Source organism: Bos indicus x Bos taurus, chromosome 2 (assembly GCF_003369695.1).
Source record: "Bos indicus x Bos taurus breed Angus x Brahman F1 hybrid chromosome 2, Bos_hybrid_MaternalHap_v2.0, whole genome shotgun sequence".
Lineage (NCBI taxonomy): Eukaryota > Metazoa > Chordata > Mammalia > Artiodactyla > Bovidae > Bos > Bos indicus x Bos taurus.
The window spans coordinates 47,284,847-47,300,508 of record NC_040077.1 but is presented as its reverse complement, the minus strand read 5'-3'; the positions used below and the strand labels follow the sequence as shown (position 1 = coordinate 47,300,508).

Here is a 15,662-nt window from a genome sequence, read left to right as displayed (position 1 = left end):
CTTCTAGGTTGTTACTGAGCCCTGGTTTGAGTTCCCTGAGTCATACAACAAATTCCCATTGGCTGTCTGTTTTACATATGGTAATATATGTTTCCGTGTTACTCTCTGCATACCTCCCATCCTCTCCTTCCCCTGCCAGCTGTGTCCATGAGGCTGTTCTCAGTGTCTGTGTTCTCCACTGCTACTCTGAAAATAGGTTCATCAGTACCGTCTTTGTAGATTCCATATATGTGTGTTAGTATATGATAATTGTTTTTCTCTTTCTGACTTACTTCACTCTGTATAATAGGCTCTAGGTTCATCCACCTCATTAGGACTGACTCATTTTATGGCTGAATAATATTCCATTGTATATATGTACCACAGCTTTTTTATCCATTCATCTGTTGATGGACATCTAAGTTGCTTCCATGTTCTAGCTATTATAAATAGAGCTGCAATGAACATTGGGTTACATGTGTCTTTCCTCAGGATATATGCCTTGTAATGGGATTGCTGGGTCATATGGTGGTTTTACTCCTAGTTTTTTAAGATATCTCTGTGTTCTGCATAGTAACTGTGTCAATTTGCAGATTGTCAGTTACTTTTAAACTGACAGGACTTGGACGTGTTGGATAGGGTAGATTTATGACCAGCATGAAATTTACTTTTAAGCTAGCAACTTTTGAGAGCAACTAGTAGAAAGAACTTGACCCTAAGCAAGAGAAACAGATATGGTTTCTTTTTTCATACATTCCCACTTCTTTATGTCACTACAATGCATCACTGACTCGATGGACGTGAGTCTCAGTGAACTCCAGGAGTTGGTGATGGACAGGGAGGCCTGGCGTGCTGCGATTCATGGGCCCACAAAGAGTCGGACACTACTGATCTGATCTGATCTGAACCCTTCCAAAGCTGGGCCCCCATCCTATGTCTCGTTCCTAAAGAGGTATCTTCACACTATAAGTGTGACATTTTCCTGGTGTATTTTAATGCTTACCTCTTGATAACTTAAAGTCAGTGTAAGAAATAAATTTCTTATGGAAGTATTTCTGTAACTTATGAAAGGAAAAATAATTAGTGGAGAAGGTGCTTTCCTTTTGATCAGTACTATGACTGTGCCATTAAAACCATACTACATTTCTGACCACTTTTACTCATCTTAACAAAATGAAAGAGGTCAATTAGGGAGGGTGTTCTGTATGTGTTCCAATTCTGTGTCATGATTGCTATTTTTGTCTGAAGAATGTTTAATGCTCTAGAAAATTCCAAATGAGAAACATAAGCAATTTTCAAGCACAAAACACCTTATAGTGTTTAAAAACAACAACAAACTAGATGTTAAGAATGAATCTAACATGCTGAGTTTGAGGCAAAGGGGAAGAAGAAAAAAATGAATTTACTATTTTAAGCATATCCATATTTTTGAATTAAGTTTTACCACCAGTGGTTTTCAACCAGTAGCAGAATCAGGAATGAGAATTTTTGTATCAAAGCCAGCATGAGTTTTTAAGAAGTTGGACAACACTTGACCATTAATTTGAGTCATTTCAATGATGTCTTGGTTGAGATTTTATACATTTTCTATGGTGAAAAGGATGGAGTTCTTGAACAAATTAATGGTTTCAACAAGTCAGGGCAGTAAGTAGACATGTCCCTCCCCAGACCAGGAAATTTTATTAGCATCCCTTTTTGATATCTACATAAATGATCATCTTTTCATAAAAACAACTAGAATACCTCTAATTGGCAACATTTTGTTAGTTAATAACTACTAACCAAAACTAATTTTTTTGCTAAAAGAATACAATTTGTTCTTTCAAGTAATTTATATATATTTTTTTTCTGAAGTAAGATTTTATGATTTTCTGACTTAAAAGATTTTGAAAAATGAAAAAATTCTCATTATCCTCATTTCTGTCTGAATTTTTAAATAGCTGCTAAAAGTGTATCCTGTTTGGTTTTATTCCTCACTTAAAATTCAGTGCTATGGATTTCTCACCTTTTCATCACAACATAAACCTAAGCTCTGGACAAACATCATGCTGCATTTGAGAGTAGATTATACTAACACCAGATTACAAGTCTACTTCTTCTGAATTGGTACACTGGTTTATATACAGAAGACTTAAATAGATGTATTTGGGCTTAAGGTTTTCCTTCCTGCCTTTGTATGTAATAAACTATTTTTAATCTCTCCCAAGGTTCTCATACAGCTGGAAATTAATGAACACTTCACATTTTCATTTGATTTTGAAGATTTTAAACTTAGAATTTGTTATTATTTTTTATTTAAAAATAGAATACTTGCAATGAATTCAACATGTGCAAAGAAAGACATTTGATTTTGTTGGTAATTCAGTAAGATAACTAATATGTACTTCAAAAATACAGGTAATAGTGAAATTTTAGAATGAGCACTATCATAGGCCCATCTTCGAAAAATAAAATTGCTGTCTGTCTAAGAACTGTTTCTCCATAACAGTCCAATCCTAATTTTAATGATAACGTTGTGTAACAGAAATGAAGGCCTATCTAAAGTTTTGTCCATCTCTGGGGCTTAATTCCTTCATAGAAAATAAGCTGTACTTTGCACAACTTGTTATGTCTAATTTACTATCATATATATAATTTCTCATTTGTGATTATGCTAAATGGAAAACTTTGGTGGGGATTTCTAGTTAAGTAACATTAGTTGAAGGTCGTATCTAAACTCCTTTAGGTCATATTGATTAAGTTAGCTAATTTACATTTAAAGGTTGACTTAAATTAGTTGAGAATTCTTTATATGTATCTTTTCTTCCCAACTACATTATAAGACTTTATAGCAGGGACCTTCTTTTAAATTTTTTTTTTTCTCTGTTCAGCACTTTTCATTGTAGATAGTAAATACTTGCTGATGGAGTGAAATAGCTGGGAGAAAGGAAAGAAAACAATAAAGAAAAATAGAGTAAAATGGCTCTGGTAGTACCTGCATTCTGATATGATTTAATGTTTTGTGGCTCTAATAATATACTGACTTCTATGGAGATAGCTTTGTGTCCTCTAAATAAGTTTATCAGTGATGTACTTAAATATCAGTGAGTGAAAGTTTGTTTACATTGCTTTCGAGAAAAGTGTTTCTTATTATAACTTGATAACTTTTTTTAAAGTAATTTTTTAAATAAAAGTTTTAAATGTCTTATTTTTATTTGGCATTTAGTAACTTAACACAGTTGGTAACAGCATAATTGATTACATCTGAGGATGCACTGTATCTTTAATTTTCTAACATATCTCATTTCTAGCCCATGTTTTTATAGGTAGTACTTTAGGCATCTATTGGCTTAACATGTGGTTTAAGTCTGAATAAATGGAGGAATCCTCAAATTAGAGCTGTGTTATACAGTAAAAACTACAAATGGTAACTTCTTAAGCATGTAATATTAGAAGGTATAAGCTGCTTTGGCTGAAGGGTGTATCATTTTTACCCTGTTCTTTGCTGGTGATGTATAATATATACTGTGATTTGAAATTACTTTTCATCTTAATTGTGGAGCAACTTCAGATTGTATTCTACTTGTTAAAAGTACTTTAAAACATGCATATTTCTAAAATTAATGTCCTTTGCCAGTGTCAGGGGGCATCACGGAAGAGCAGTTTCAGACTCATCAACAGCAGTTAGTTCAAATGCAAAGGCAGCAGCTTGCTCAGCTTCAGCAGAAACAGCAATCTCAGCATTCCTCGCAACAGACACATCCAAAAGCACAGGTAAAGCTGTCTTTGAATCATGGTTATGTCTGTTCTTTCATAATTATGTCATTTTAAAAAAATTTTAGTCAAGTCAAGCAGATAACCTTGTTATTGCTACTCTTGATTTTGAAGATAAAACCTGTGTCTTTTTCAGTTAATTTAACTAATTTTAAGTAACTAGTTTTTGTTTCATGAGAGGAGCACTAGAGCCAAATATAGTATTTTTAATTTAGGAAAGAAATTGCTACATATTTTTGGAAAGTTCACTAAGAATTCATCAGTTCAGTTCAGTTCAGTCACTCAGTTGTGTCCGACTCTTTGCGACCCCATGAATCACAGCACGCCAGGCCTCCCTGTCCATCACCAACTCCCAGAGTTCACTCAGACTCACGTCCATCGAGTTGGTAATGCCATCCAGCCATCTCATCCTCTGTCGTCCCCTTCTCCTCCTGCCCCCAATCCCTCCCAGCATCAGAGTCTTTTCCAGTGAGTCAACTCTTTGCATGCGGTGGCCAAAGTACTGGAGTTTCAGCTTTAGCATCATTCCTTCCAAGTTTTCCTTAGGCACCATTAAATGATTGACAGTAGAGCCAAGACTGTATAAATAAATACCTAATAACAGCGTAATTGCTAGAAGAAAGAAGCCCTGCCAGCACCTTGAGATGAGGCAGTGAGACTCATTTTGGACTTCTGGCCTCCAGAACTGTATGAGAATAAATTTCTGTTGTTTAACCCTCTAAAAAGCTGTTACTAACCCTGAACAAGTTTTATACAGAATCAAAAAGAACATGACCATTAAACTTGCCTTTGTTTGCCCTTTATGAATCTCAGGTATTTCAGCCTACTGAAAAGTTAGGCTAAGATACATTTTTACATTGGGACAAAAATGGCTGTCAGTCATCTTTGTCATTTCATTTTGCCCACAGTATCTAGATTGTCAAGTATTTTTAAAAATTTTATTTATTTTAAATGAAACAAAGATGAATATTTTTAATGATGAAAGGTACAATTCACAAAGAAGATAGACATCATAAACCATTAGACACTTTAGCAACAAAGATATGTGAAGCAAATATCAGAAGAGATATAAGGGGAAAAAATACATAATCATAGATTGTCAAGTATTTTTAAAGGCGTTAACACTTGGAAAAATGAATAGGGCTTAAAGATTTGGATTGTTTATTACCCTAGCTGTTTCTTACAAATAGTTGCTTCCCAGTTTAAGAAATAATAAAAAAGTAACTTTCTTATTTCACAGATGAAAATAGTCTGTGAAGTCCTAGATCTCTTAACATAAACACTTGTTAACTGTTCAGAATGAAAAAGGCAACAGCCTCTTGGGTTTTCTCACTTCTTTAAGTGTTTGTGCACTCACATCTAAAAGTTAGAGTTTAACTCTGTTTCTCTTATAGGGCTCAAGCACCTCTGACTGTATGTCTAAAACACTTGACTCAGCCAGCGCCCATTTTGCTGCATCTGCAGTGGTCAGTGCACCTGTTCCAAGTCGCAGTGAGGTAGCCAAGGAACAGAACACTGGCCACAGCAACATAAACGGTGTTGTCCAGCCTTCAGGTAAGCCTGTTGTTTCAAGTGATACTTACTAGCTCAGAGTTGCAACTCAGTGATTTGAGATATGATTTTTGATTTTTAAATCCAGAGGGGAAACATTGTACAAGAAATCAGTTAGGACTCCATAATTTCTATGGCTATGTGTGGTGGAATAGTTCGATGTTTCTAAAAGTCACATCAAGCCTGCTCCCTGGGTCCTCCCATGCCTAGTTGATACCTACCTGTGTAACAGTCCACCCTGCCTAGTTTTATCTACATACTGTCATTTGCCTCACATCTTAGCAGTCACATCAAGCCAATTGCTAACCATCATTGTTGAATCAATCGTGCATTTATAAAAAGGAGAATTATGTTAATAGTCCCGATGATCTGTCAGTAAGTTGGAAATTGGATTTACCTTCCCAGTCTTACACACTCACAGGCCTGCTTTCTGTGACTCCTCCTTGTGAAATACAGTATTGCTGTGACACTATTTCCACTTCATACTACCCTGAGTCCTCAAAGATTTGTTCTTCCTATCAGCCTTTAACTTCTGCTCAGACCCTAGGGTTTTCCACTTGCTGTTCCATATACCTGTGATTGTGATTCCCCTTCCTTACTGGTGTTCTTCCTTGTATAAATTCTAATGGAAGTCCAGTTTTCATCTCCACCTGCCCTCAGTCTCCAGAAGACCTCTCTGTCCTGTTACACAGTGTCCATATATGAAGGCAGCAGAATACTTTGCAAAACCGTTTTATGCAGGCTAGTAGGAAGAGGGTATCTTTGGGATTGTAAAGATGAATATGTTGTAGTTATCGATTAGAAACTCTCTTCAGAGATTTAATTAGATTACAAATGTTTGCATTTCTTTTTATTTTTAAACTCCTAATTTTTTAGAGTTTAATTAATGTCTCATGAGTTGAACAATTTTTTTCTTCTTCTCCTTCAGGAACCTCTAAAACATTATACTCCACCAATATGGCTTTATCATCCAGCCCAGGGATTTCAGCTGTACAACTTGTAAGGACAGTTGGCCACACCACTACAAACCACTTAATCCCAGCATTGTGCACAAGCAGTCCTCAAACACTTCCCATGAACAATTCCTGCCTGACAAATGCAGTGCACCTCAATAACGTCAGTGTTGTTTCTCCAGTCAATGTGCATATCAATACACGGACTTCAGCACCATCGCCAACAGCCTTAAAACTTGCCACAGTTGCTGCCAGTATGGACAGAGTGCCAAAGGTTACTCCTAGCAGTGCCATCAGCAGCATAGCCAGGTGTGTGTGTGTGCGTGTGTGCGTGTGTGTGTGTGTGTGTATTTCAGATGTCATTCTGTCTCTTTCTGCTGGCTCAGATCCTGTGGGAGGAAAAGACTTTTCCTTTTTTTTATTTTACTGCTCAAGCCATAGATGTCTTGTCAACTGATTGACTTGCTTTTTAACAGATATTGAATATCTGCTTAGTCTAAAGCTGTGTGACTTAGATCATTTGTTTAAGGTCCCTAGTAGAATGTTTAAATGCCAATCAGAACTGCTATTTAAAAAAAAGGGGAAGGATAGTCCACATCAACTTGGGAACCATCAAACTGAAAAAATACATCAGCTTCAGTTATTCTTAGATTTCTTCTTTGTACTTTAGGCAGTCTGGCAGGCTAGAGTTATTGTTAGTTTTCAGAGCTTTAGTTTTCAAATCAAATTTGTATTTTTTTAACATTATACCCAAAGGGAAAGTAAATTATTCTGTGTATATTTTAGAACTGAGAATATCCTGGAATTAACTAAATCTATGATAATGTATTTCAGATTGCTTTTTTCTTTCTATGACACTAATACATGCAAACAGTGAATCAAAAAAATTGATCTGCATAGATTAATAACTACATGATCATAAACCTGTAAAATTAAACTGTAGTGGAAAGTAATTTAAGTAATATTGTGTTCCTCATTATTATTACTTATGAGCATCATATGCTTTGTCTATTGTAAAAAGCTTGAATTGTCCTGTGCTATATGTTTCATAAGTAATTTATCATTGACTGCTACTGAAATACTGTTAAGTTGCTGTTTTTCCTAAGTAAATAATTATAATCAAGTTCATAGGATTTCTTAACTAAAGAAAACTTTTCCTCATTCCTGTATGGAAATTGTAAAAATGGGAGATGTTCTTGTGCAGTATGTTTAGTTGTAATTATATAAAACGCATCTGTAACTACTAAATGAGAAACATCATATTCTAGAGAGTATTAATGTTTATTTTACTCTTTGCCTTATTATAGAGAGAACCATGAACCAGAAAGATTGGGTTTAAATGGAATAGCAGAGACAACAGTAGCTATGGAAGTGACATAACCTAAAACATGTGGCTTTGACCTGTGCTGATGGTGTGCAGTCATTCATATTCCAGCTGAATGCAAAAGGCGAAACTCTGTGGATCACAGAGCATAACAATGGACCTAAATGGACTATAGTATATCGGATGTTAAATCGATATATGATGTATATTTTGTAAAATTGGGAAAATCACTACCTTGTAAAATAGTTTATTTGTATCATCAATATTATTTCTGTTACTTGAATAGTAGATATTCATCATCATGCTTTTGCACTTGAATTTGCAACTGAATGGATTTTAAAAAATAATTCTTTAATGGGATCATGAGCATGAAATGGGATCCTGCATCACTTGTTTTAACTATTTATTTTGCCATGTTTACATTTTGTATCTTGTAAAAATAAATCCAACTTTGTGTCTAAAAAGTTAAAGATTCATAGCTAGGAAATGAAATTCTTGTAATTTTTTTCTAAAGGAACTGTAAAGTTTTCACTTGGTTCATTTTGTTTCACAATTTGACTAGATGGACTTTTTGGTAAATACTTTAGTGGCATTTCACTGTCAAATATGAAGTTCAAGGCAAAATAGTATTTTCTATTACTGTGCAGGGGAAAGGGATGGATCGATACATGCAAATTTAATGTAGTGACTCACTTTTCCATATATTTTGAATGTATATTTCTATTTATAATACCAGTTTATAAAAAATGATTACACAGAAAAAAAGGACTAGGAAAAATTATGCATCTAGTACATTTAAACTGTGCAGGTATGAAAAATTTTCAAGGATTACATTTTATCCGAAGACTGCATATTTTAACTGGCTTTAAAACTGTAACACACCACATAAAGGATATTTTACCAGGTATGTATTGCATTATATCATTGCAATAATTATTGGAAGTCTAGATATCGAGCCATCCCAGGTGTTGGGAGGGGGGGAGGGTTGTGGCAAGATTGTCTTTTCAATTTTGGAGAGATTTCCTGTGGCTACAAGGCAAGTAACGGGTTGGAAAAAGTCTGACTGTAAGCGTTGGACACCTTCATAGTGTAGTGTTTTAGTGACTTTTTTTATACGGTTCTTGTATATTAGATACGTGTAGTGGTGTTTCAGAATGTTTGTTTATGCACTAGTTCAGACAACTTTCCCTGTTACTTGTTCTTGATAAGTGAAAACTGCAGGGAAATAAAAATACATATCAAACATGGACATGCTGCATATGTGTTTATTTCACAATGTGCACTCAGTGTAAGTGAAAATTTAAGGGAGATGATAGCACTTAACAGCACTTTTCATTTTCACAGTGCTTTCCAAGCATTAATGAAAAGAACTATAAGAAGCTCATCTGTGGGCACTATTGGGTTTCAGATAATCCAATATAAACTACCTTTGATAGGGAAAAGTTCTTAAAATATTTTACAGAATGTAAGTAATTTGCAGTGTAACATTCAATGAAATCTCATAAGTGAGCCTCATTTTATAAATAAAAGTTTAGATTATATTGCAAGGGGGTTTTGTCAAGTAAGTACTGGGAAATATTTTTAATGAATATGATTAAAACCATTTCAAACTACATAATTTTATACTTTACATTTTTTATATCTGCAGTCCTAAAGGTTGTAAATTGATATGTCAGTTGAATTAATGGCCAAGATTTCTGCTGAGAGTGGTTTTTATTCAGGTCCTAAATATGTAAAGCAATTTATAGTCAAAACCATAGGAAAAAATAAATTTAATTTCTTCGTTGGTTGTGACCTGATAGGATCCATGCTCATTTCTGCCATACTACCTCTGGAGTTACTCATTGCTGATGATATAAAGAAAATAATTTTGATTTGATATGTAGTTTGACTGTATTCATTCTGCTTTTAGTTGGATGTATCTCCTTGCTATTAACTCAAAACAACTTTAGTGCTGATTTCAGAAAAAAGTTTTATTTCCATTTCACAAAAGTAAAGCATGAAACGAAGTTGCCTTGTGATACACATGTTATAAATAATATAAAACAAAAAACTGTCTACAGTTTCTGGAGATGTGGCGGATTCAGAATTCATCAAAAGCTGATAAGTTTTGTTTTTTAAGTAAAATAGAAAAATAGGCCTTATTTTCATGGGGTTGTAGCTGTTTCACAGGTATCATTTCCGTTACTTACACATACATTTTTCCAATGCTTTTCAAAACTTAAGTGACAGATACTTGTTTTTACATTATCAAGTTGAAGCTTAGTTTGTTTATTTTTATTTTTTTGACTGCGCTAGGTCTTCGTTGCAGCATGCAGACTTAGCCCCATGGTATGCGGGATCTTAGTTCCCCAACAAGGGATCAGACCTATGTGCCCTGCATTGGAAGGCAGATTCTCAATCATTGAACCACCAGGGAAGTCCCAAGAATAGTTTATTTTTACACAGGCCCTCCACTGGGCAGTTCCACCATTTCTTGGTTTTTGTGATTAAACTAATAGTTCAGTAAGCTTATAAAGTCCTTGGAATATGTTTTCTGATGGGATGGGTAATAGGTCGGTTGGTTGTTGGGTGATTTTTTAAACAAAGTGGGTAACTCATGGCTGGGATATCTTGTAATTAAGTATAGGTAAAAATAGTTACAAACTGCCTTTTTCTGCTTTCCTAGAGTACCCTTCCTTCCCTGGTAATTCAAAATCATCATTATGATTAATTAGATAAATTATTATGATATAGCTCTAAGTATATTTGAAGATATGTTGCATATATTTCTTTTGCAAAAGCCCAAGGGAAAAATTAAGATATCTAGAAGGCACATCTTTAAAATACGTATAGTACACACACCATTCTGTTTTTTTTTTTTTAATGTTGACTAGAGTAATTGTAACTGTGCTTAGTAGTTTTTTTTGTTTTTGTTTTTAATTGCAGGATTGTTTTCTTGGGGGAAAGGGGGAAGAGTAATAAGGAGAAATAGTATTTCAGAAATGTCTCCCTTGTATGTACTACTGTATTTGAGTTGAATGATGCTATATTTAGAACAAATTTTATTGGCTGGTAATGCACCTTTGACTGCTGCTGCTGCTGCTAAGTCGCTTCAGTCGTGTCCGACTCTGTGCGACCCCATAGACGGCAGCCCATCAGGCTCCACCGTCCCTGGGATTCTCCAGGCAAGAACACTGGAGTGGGTTGCCATTTCCTTCTCCAGTGCGTGAAAGTGAAGTCGCCCAGTCGTGTCCGACTCTTAGTGACCCCATGGACTGCAGCCTACCAGGCTCCTCCGTCCATGGGATTTTTCCAGGCAAGAGTACTGGGAGTGGGGTGCCATTACCTTTGACTGAGTTGCCCCTTAATCAACTTGGCAAACATACATTTCAAAAGGTTAAGGGTAATAATTCTGAATATTTTATTCTGTTAAACAGATGTTTTTCGTCATTAACCACAACATAATAACAGCAAACATTATGGAGCATGACAGTTCTCTCTCAGTGACTTTCATTTAGTCCTAACAGTTGTGTGAAGTACTATTATTATTTTACCCATTTTACAGATCAGGAAAATGACATTTAGAGAAGTTAACTTGCCTTATGTCACACAGCTGATAAGTTACTAAGCCAGGAATTAGACTTCGGTATAGTCACCACACTTTTAACATTGGCCTCCTATCTTTAAGAAGGATGTACCCTTCAGAGGACTACTTACTGGACTTGTTAGTCCACTTATTGGCAGTATCTGTATAGCAGAGTTTTAAATTTCATCTAGAAAACAACCTCCTCCATTCTTACAGCACCTGGCAATTAATGTTTGTGTTTTGCTTCCCAGACTGAGTCCATTAGATCCACCTGTGGCTTCTAGCCATCGATCGCGCAAACCCAGCCTTTCGGTTTATACTCCTCTGTCTGCCAGACTTAGCCGGTAAGTGTGAAAGCTCTCAACCAGCACAAGGCTTTGGAAGCTGGGTCTGGGCCAGGACTTGGCTGAGAGTAGCCTTTTCTGAACCTTGCTTTCCCCATCTGTAAGATGAGCAATTTCCTAAAACTCTATAAAGGAGACCACACTGACAAGCTTGGTGCAAGTGTGCATGTGGCCAGCATGTCATTGGCTTCTCACCAAGGATGTGGGAGCTAAGGCCCAGCATGCCGTTAGTAGTTTAAGTCCTTATTGTCATCAATGACTGTAAAATATTGACAGTTGGATTACATCATATAATGCAACCTAGCTTGTGCAGAACTAAGAATTCTAATCAACTTCTTTGAGTACAAGTCTCAGAAGGGCACAAGAATTTTATTTTTGGAGGAGGCAAACTCAGGAAAACAGGACAGACTACACAGTGCAGTAGAATATCAGAATTTGTTGAGCTGGGCTTTAATCGTTTCTCTACCATTAATTGGCTTGTGATTTTATCATCTTTATCTTCATGTCTCTGAACTTGTTATCATAGGACACATGGGTGGAATTAGATGACCTCTGAAATCTGCCAGCTCTGATGCCATAGGAATCAAATTTCCCTCACCCCTCTTCCCTCCCTGGATGGCTCCCTTGCTTTCCATTCCATTGTCAGTGTCCTTAGGCTTACCAGCACCATTCAGAAGGGTCAATACCAGATCAGACCCTATGTGCCTTCCTACCATGTCTCCTGTTAATCTGAAAGGGGAATTGTTTCTTATTTCTGCTGTGGTGGTGGGTGGTTTAGTTGCTAAGTTGTGTCCAGCTCTTTGTGACCCCATAAACTCTTGACCACCAAGCTCCTCTGTCCAGGAGATTTCCCAGGAGAGAATACTGGAGTTGGGTTGCCATTTCCTTCTGCAGGGGATCTTTCCAACCTGGAGATCAAACCTGTGTGTCCTGCATTACAGGTGGATTCTTTACCAACTGAGCCACTAAGGAAGCTAATACTGCAAAGCTTGACATTTTAACAGGGAAGAGGAAGGTAACACTGAGCCACATACATCTTTAGCAGTAATTTACTTGACACAGGATTCTAGGCATGGGCTGCCTCAAAATGGGATCTTGTATCAAGATTAAGAGTTCTGTGTGTAATTAAAGATGTGTTTTTATTCTCATGAAACTTCTCTGGTGATACCATATATTTGAGCAAAACTGCTTCTTCCCTGGCTGACTGAGTACAGTAACATTGCAGGTCGAGATGATAAAATATCTCTGAACACTGACTCTGCTGTGGAGTGGACACCTGTTATCCTCAGGAGAGCCTAGAATTCTGAACTTACCTTCCACTGCTAGAACAAGAGAACTTGACTCCAATCACGAAAAAATTATTTCACCTGCAGTGTATCTGCAGCTCTGTTGATCTGATGAACAGCACGTTCTAAACCAATGACATTTGCCATTGTTGAAGACCTTTAACCATTCGCATATAGAAGAACACTGTGCTCTTCCTCTGCTCAGTCCCAGGGCCGCTGGTGTTCATGGGCACACACAGCTCCCGAGTCTCACAAGTAAGCCCACATTAGGAATAGCCAAGATACAAGGTTTCAGCTTTTCACATGAGATGTCTGTATTGTCTACTGCTGAATGATAAGTAATATGAACATCACACACGTTACATTGTGGGGTGGGAGTCCACAAAGCTGAAATCAAGGTGGCAGCTGCTCTTGTGTTCTCTGGAGGCTTAAATAGGGGAGGATCTACTTTGTCAGGTCCCTCAGGTTGTAGACAGAATTCACTTGCCTGTGGCTATAGCGTTCTAATGATTTGCTTCTTCAAAGCTAGCTATGGAAGAGAGCTTCTGCTGCATGCCAAGTCTTGCTTCAGGGAAGACCTAGGCTTTCGTGAAAGACTGGTCTATAATCAAATTCTTGCTGTCTGGTCTGCTTTGATTAGCTTAGTCAGCTGATTAAAGACCTTAGTCCCATCCATAAAATCCCATACTCTATATCTTAGAAGTAAGTCACATGCCTTGCCCATACTCAGTGATTGGGGATTGGACAAAGGCATAAGTTAAGCACTGGGGGATAGGAATTACAGGGCCACCCTAAGTGTGTATGTGCACATCTGTCATTGGTTGAATTGCATCCCACTGCCACTCATCCCAGTCTCCCCATCTCAGTATACCTTGGATTAACATCAAGAAAACTACATATCTTTGTAGGTAAACAATTTAACACTAATGCAAACATTTTGTTATTTTGTAAGTAAGTCATAAATCCCACAGGCCTGGCTATTGGGCAGGGGATCAGATCCAGGCTGGAGATAAACTGGCCAGCATCAGTACGAAGGCCTTGTGGAAACTGGGTGGATGAAACCAGCTAGAGAAAGAGTAGTGGAATGAAGTGTGAATAGCAAAACTATGAGGCCAGTGGGAAAGTTGAGGGAGGAGGAGGTGGAGAAAGAGATTGGTAGCTATCTAGGAGGAAGATCTGGATCCAGGGGGCTCTAGTTTCCTTCAGAAGAACTGCAGAGATAGAGGGCAGGTTGGTAGGGATGGGTGGTTTGGGTTGGTAAAGAGGAGCTAAAGGTAATGAGCTATGGATCGGAAAGCCTAGGCTCAAGCCCTGTATAGTCCTTCTAGCCATCAGAAGCTCCCAGGAGAGCTTTTAAAAGCACAAATGTGTGGGTCTTACCCAGACTGACAGAATTTCCAAGTGGTTTGGGATACCATATCTTGTTTGCTTGCTTATATGATTGGTTGGTCAATGATTTTTTGTAAATTGACCAAATGGTGTTTGCTGATTGCAGCTAAGGTTGGGAATGACTACTCTAATCTTTCTGTTCATTAGTTGTGACCATGGATAAGTAACTTTATAGAAAAGCTCAAAATTTATTTCCTTAGCTGTTATAATAAGGGAGGGTTAAATTATTTGCTCAGTCCCATTAGCTCCAAGAGCGTACAGAGAATGCCTCTCACTAAGTGAGCTCCATGGCTCACTAGAAATATAGAAGCTTAAAACATGCTTCCTTTAAAATTTTGAGATCATATGCTTTAAAAAATAATTCTGCATTGCAGGTTATCACAGATGAAAATTGTGGCTGTGTAAATTCTCTGTAGCAATTCAGAAGTGTACCTCACATCATACTATCTCAAGCACTCTTAAGTCCTCAGATCACCCTCAGAACATCAGCATGCCCAGAGAGAGAATGGTATCCCCACATACCCACACACACACACTCCCCACTCCCCACCCCCCAACCCCCATGATGGTCTAATCATCACTTTTCAAATGCTCAGTTGCCACCAGTGTTAGGTACTTTCAGGTTGTTTAGATCAGCAGTCCCCAACCTTTTTGGCACCGGAGACCAATTTTGTGGAAGACAGTTTTTCCAGGTACTGGGGGTCAAGGGGTGGGGGCAAGGTTTCGGAATGATTCAAATGCATCATATTTATTCTGCACTTTATTTCTAATCTAATGCTGTCACTGATCTGACAGAGAGGTACTGGTCCTTGGCCCAAAAGTTGGGGGCCCCTGGTTTAGACCATGGGTTGTCAGTCTGTGCTTTCTAGTTGTATATTACTGTGGTATTCGACCACATGGACAAAGCTACTGTTCTTAAGAAACCGTCTAAGGAGAATTTTGCTTGCCTAGTATTTGCACAGCATTTGGGACTTCTCTTTTTCTCTCTACTCTTCCCTGCCATGGATTTGTATGCTGTCTTTATCCCAGAACTGTGCTCTGAATTCCATTCTTTTATATCCAGTGCTTTGTTGATGCCAACACCTGAAAGTCACAGACATGCCCAAACTTACCACGTGCTTTTGCCTGTATGTTTCCACCAGTCGCCCCAGTCTTTGCCATCTCAGATACGACATCAAAGAGTCATCTTGATTCCCCCCTTCCTCACCCCAACCCCTAGTACATTCCATTCACAAGTCTTTGGACCTGAGCTCCAAAATGTATATTGAGTTCATCTATTTCTCTCTGCACCGCAGCAGCACTTCTTCCCACCTCTATTCTTGCCTATTTCCAGTCAATTCATGTAGTAGCCAGTGTTATCCTTCAGAAATCAGATTATCTTAGTTGTCTCCTAAAACCCTCCCATTGCTTCTCATTGCATTTAAAATCTAAGATCCTGCCGTGACTGTAAGATCTCTCGTGTCTTGTGCTGCCTTCTTCAAACTCATCCATATTGCTTTCTCACCTCACGACACT

General features: G+C 37.5%; 1 protein-coding gene across 2 annotated transcripts in view; it reads left to right on the top strand.

Moving 5' to 3' along the window:
- Positions 1-9,439, top strand: part of EPC2 (enhancer of polycomb homolog 2) — a 127,960-nt gene extending 118,521 nt beyond the window's left edge. For both annotated transcript variants that reach the window (XM_027561240.1, XM_027561247.1), the window contains 4 exons: positions 3,596-3,732; positions 5,127-5,286; positions 6,212-6,545; positions 7,544-9,439. In XM_027561240.1, coding sequence (XP_027417041.1) covers positions 3,596-3,732; positions 5,127-5,286; positions 6,212-6,545; positions 7,544-7,616 — 704 coding nt within the window. In that variant the 3' untranslated portion in view covers positions 7,617-9,439. The remainder of the gene's footprint in view (positions 1-3,595; positions 3,733-5,126; positions 5,287-6,211; positions 6,546-7,543) is intronic.
- The last annotated feature ends 6,223 nt before the right edge of the window (positions 9,440-15,662 follow it).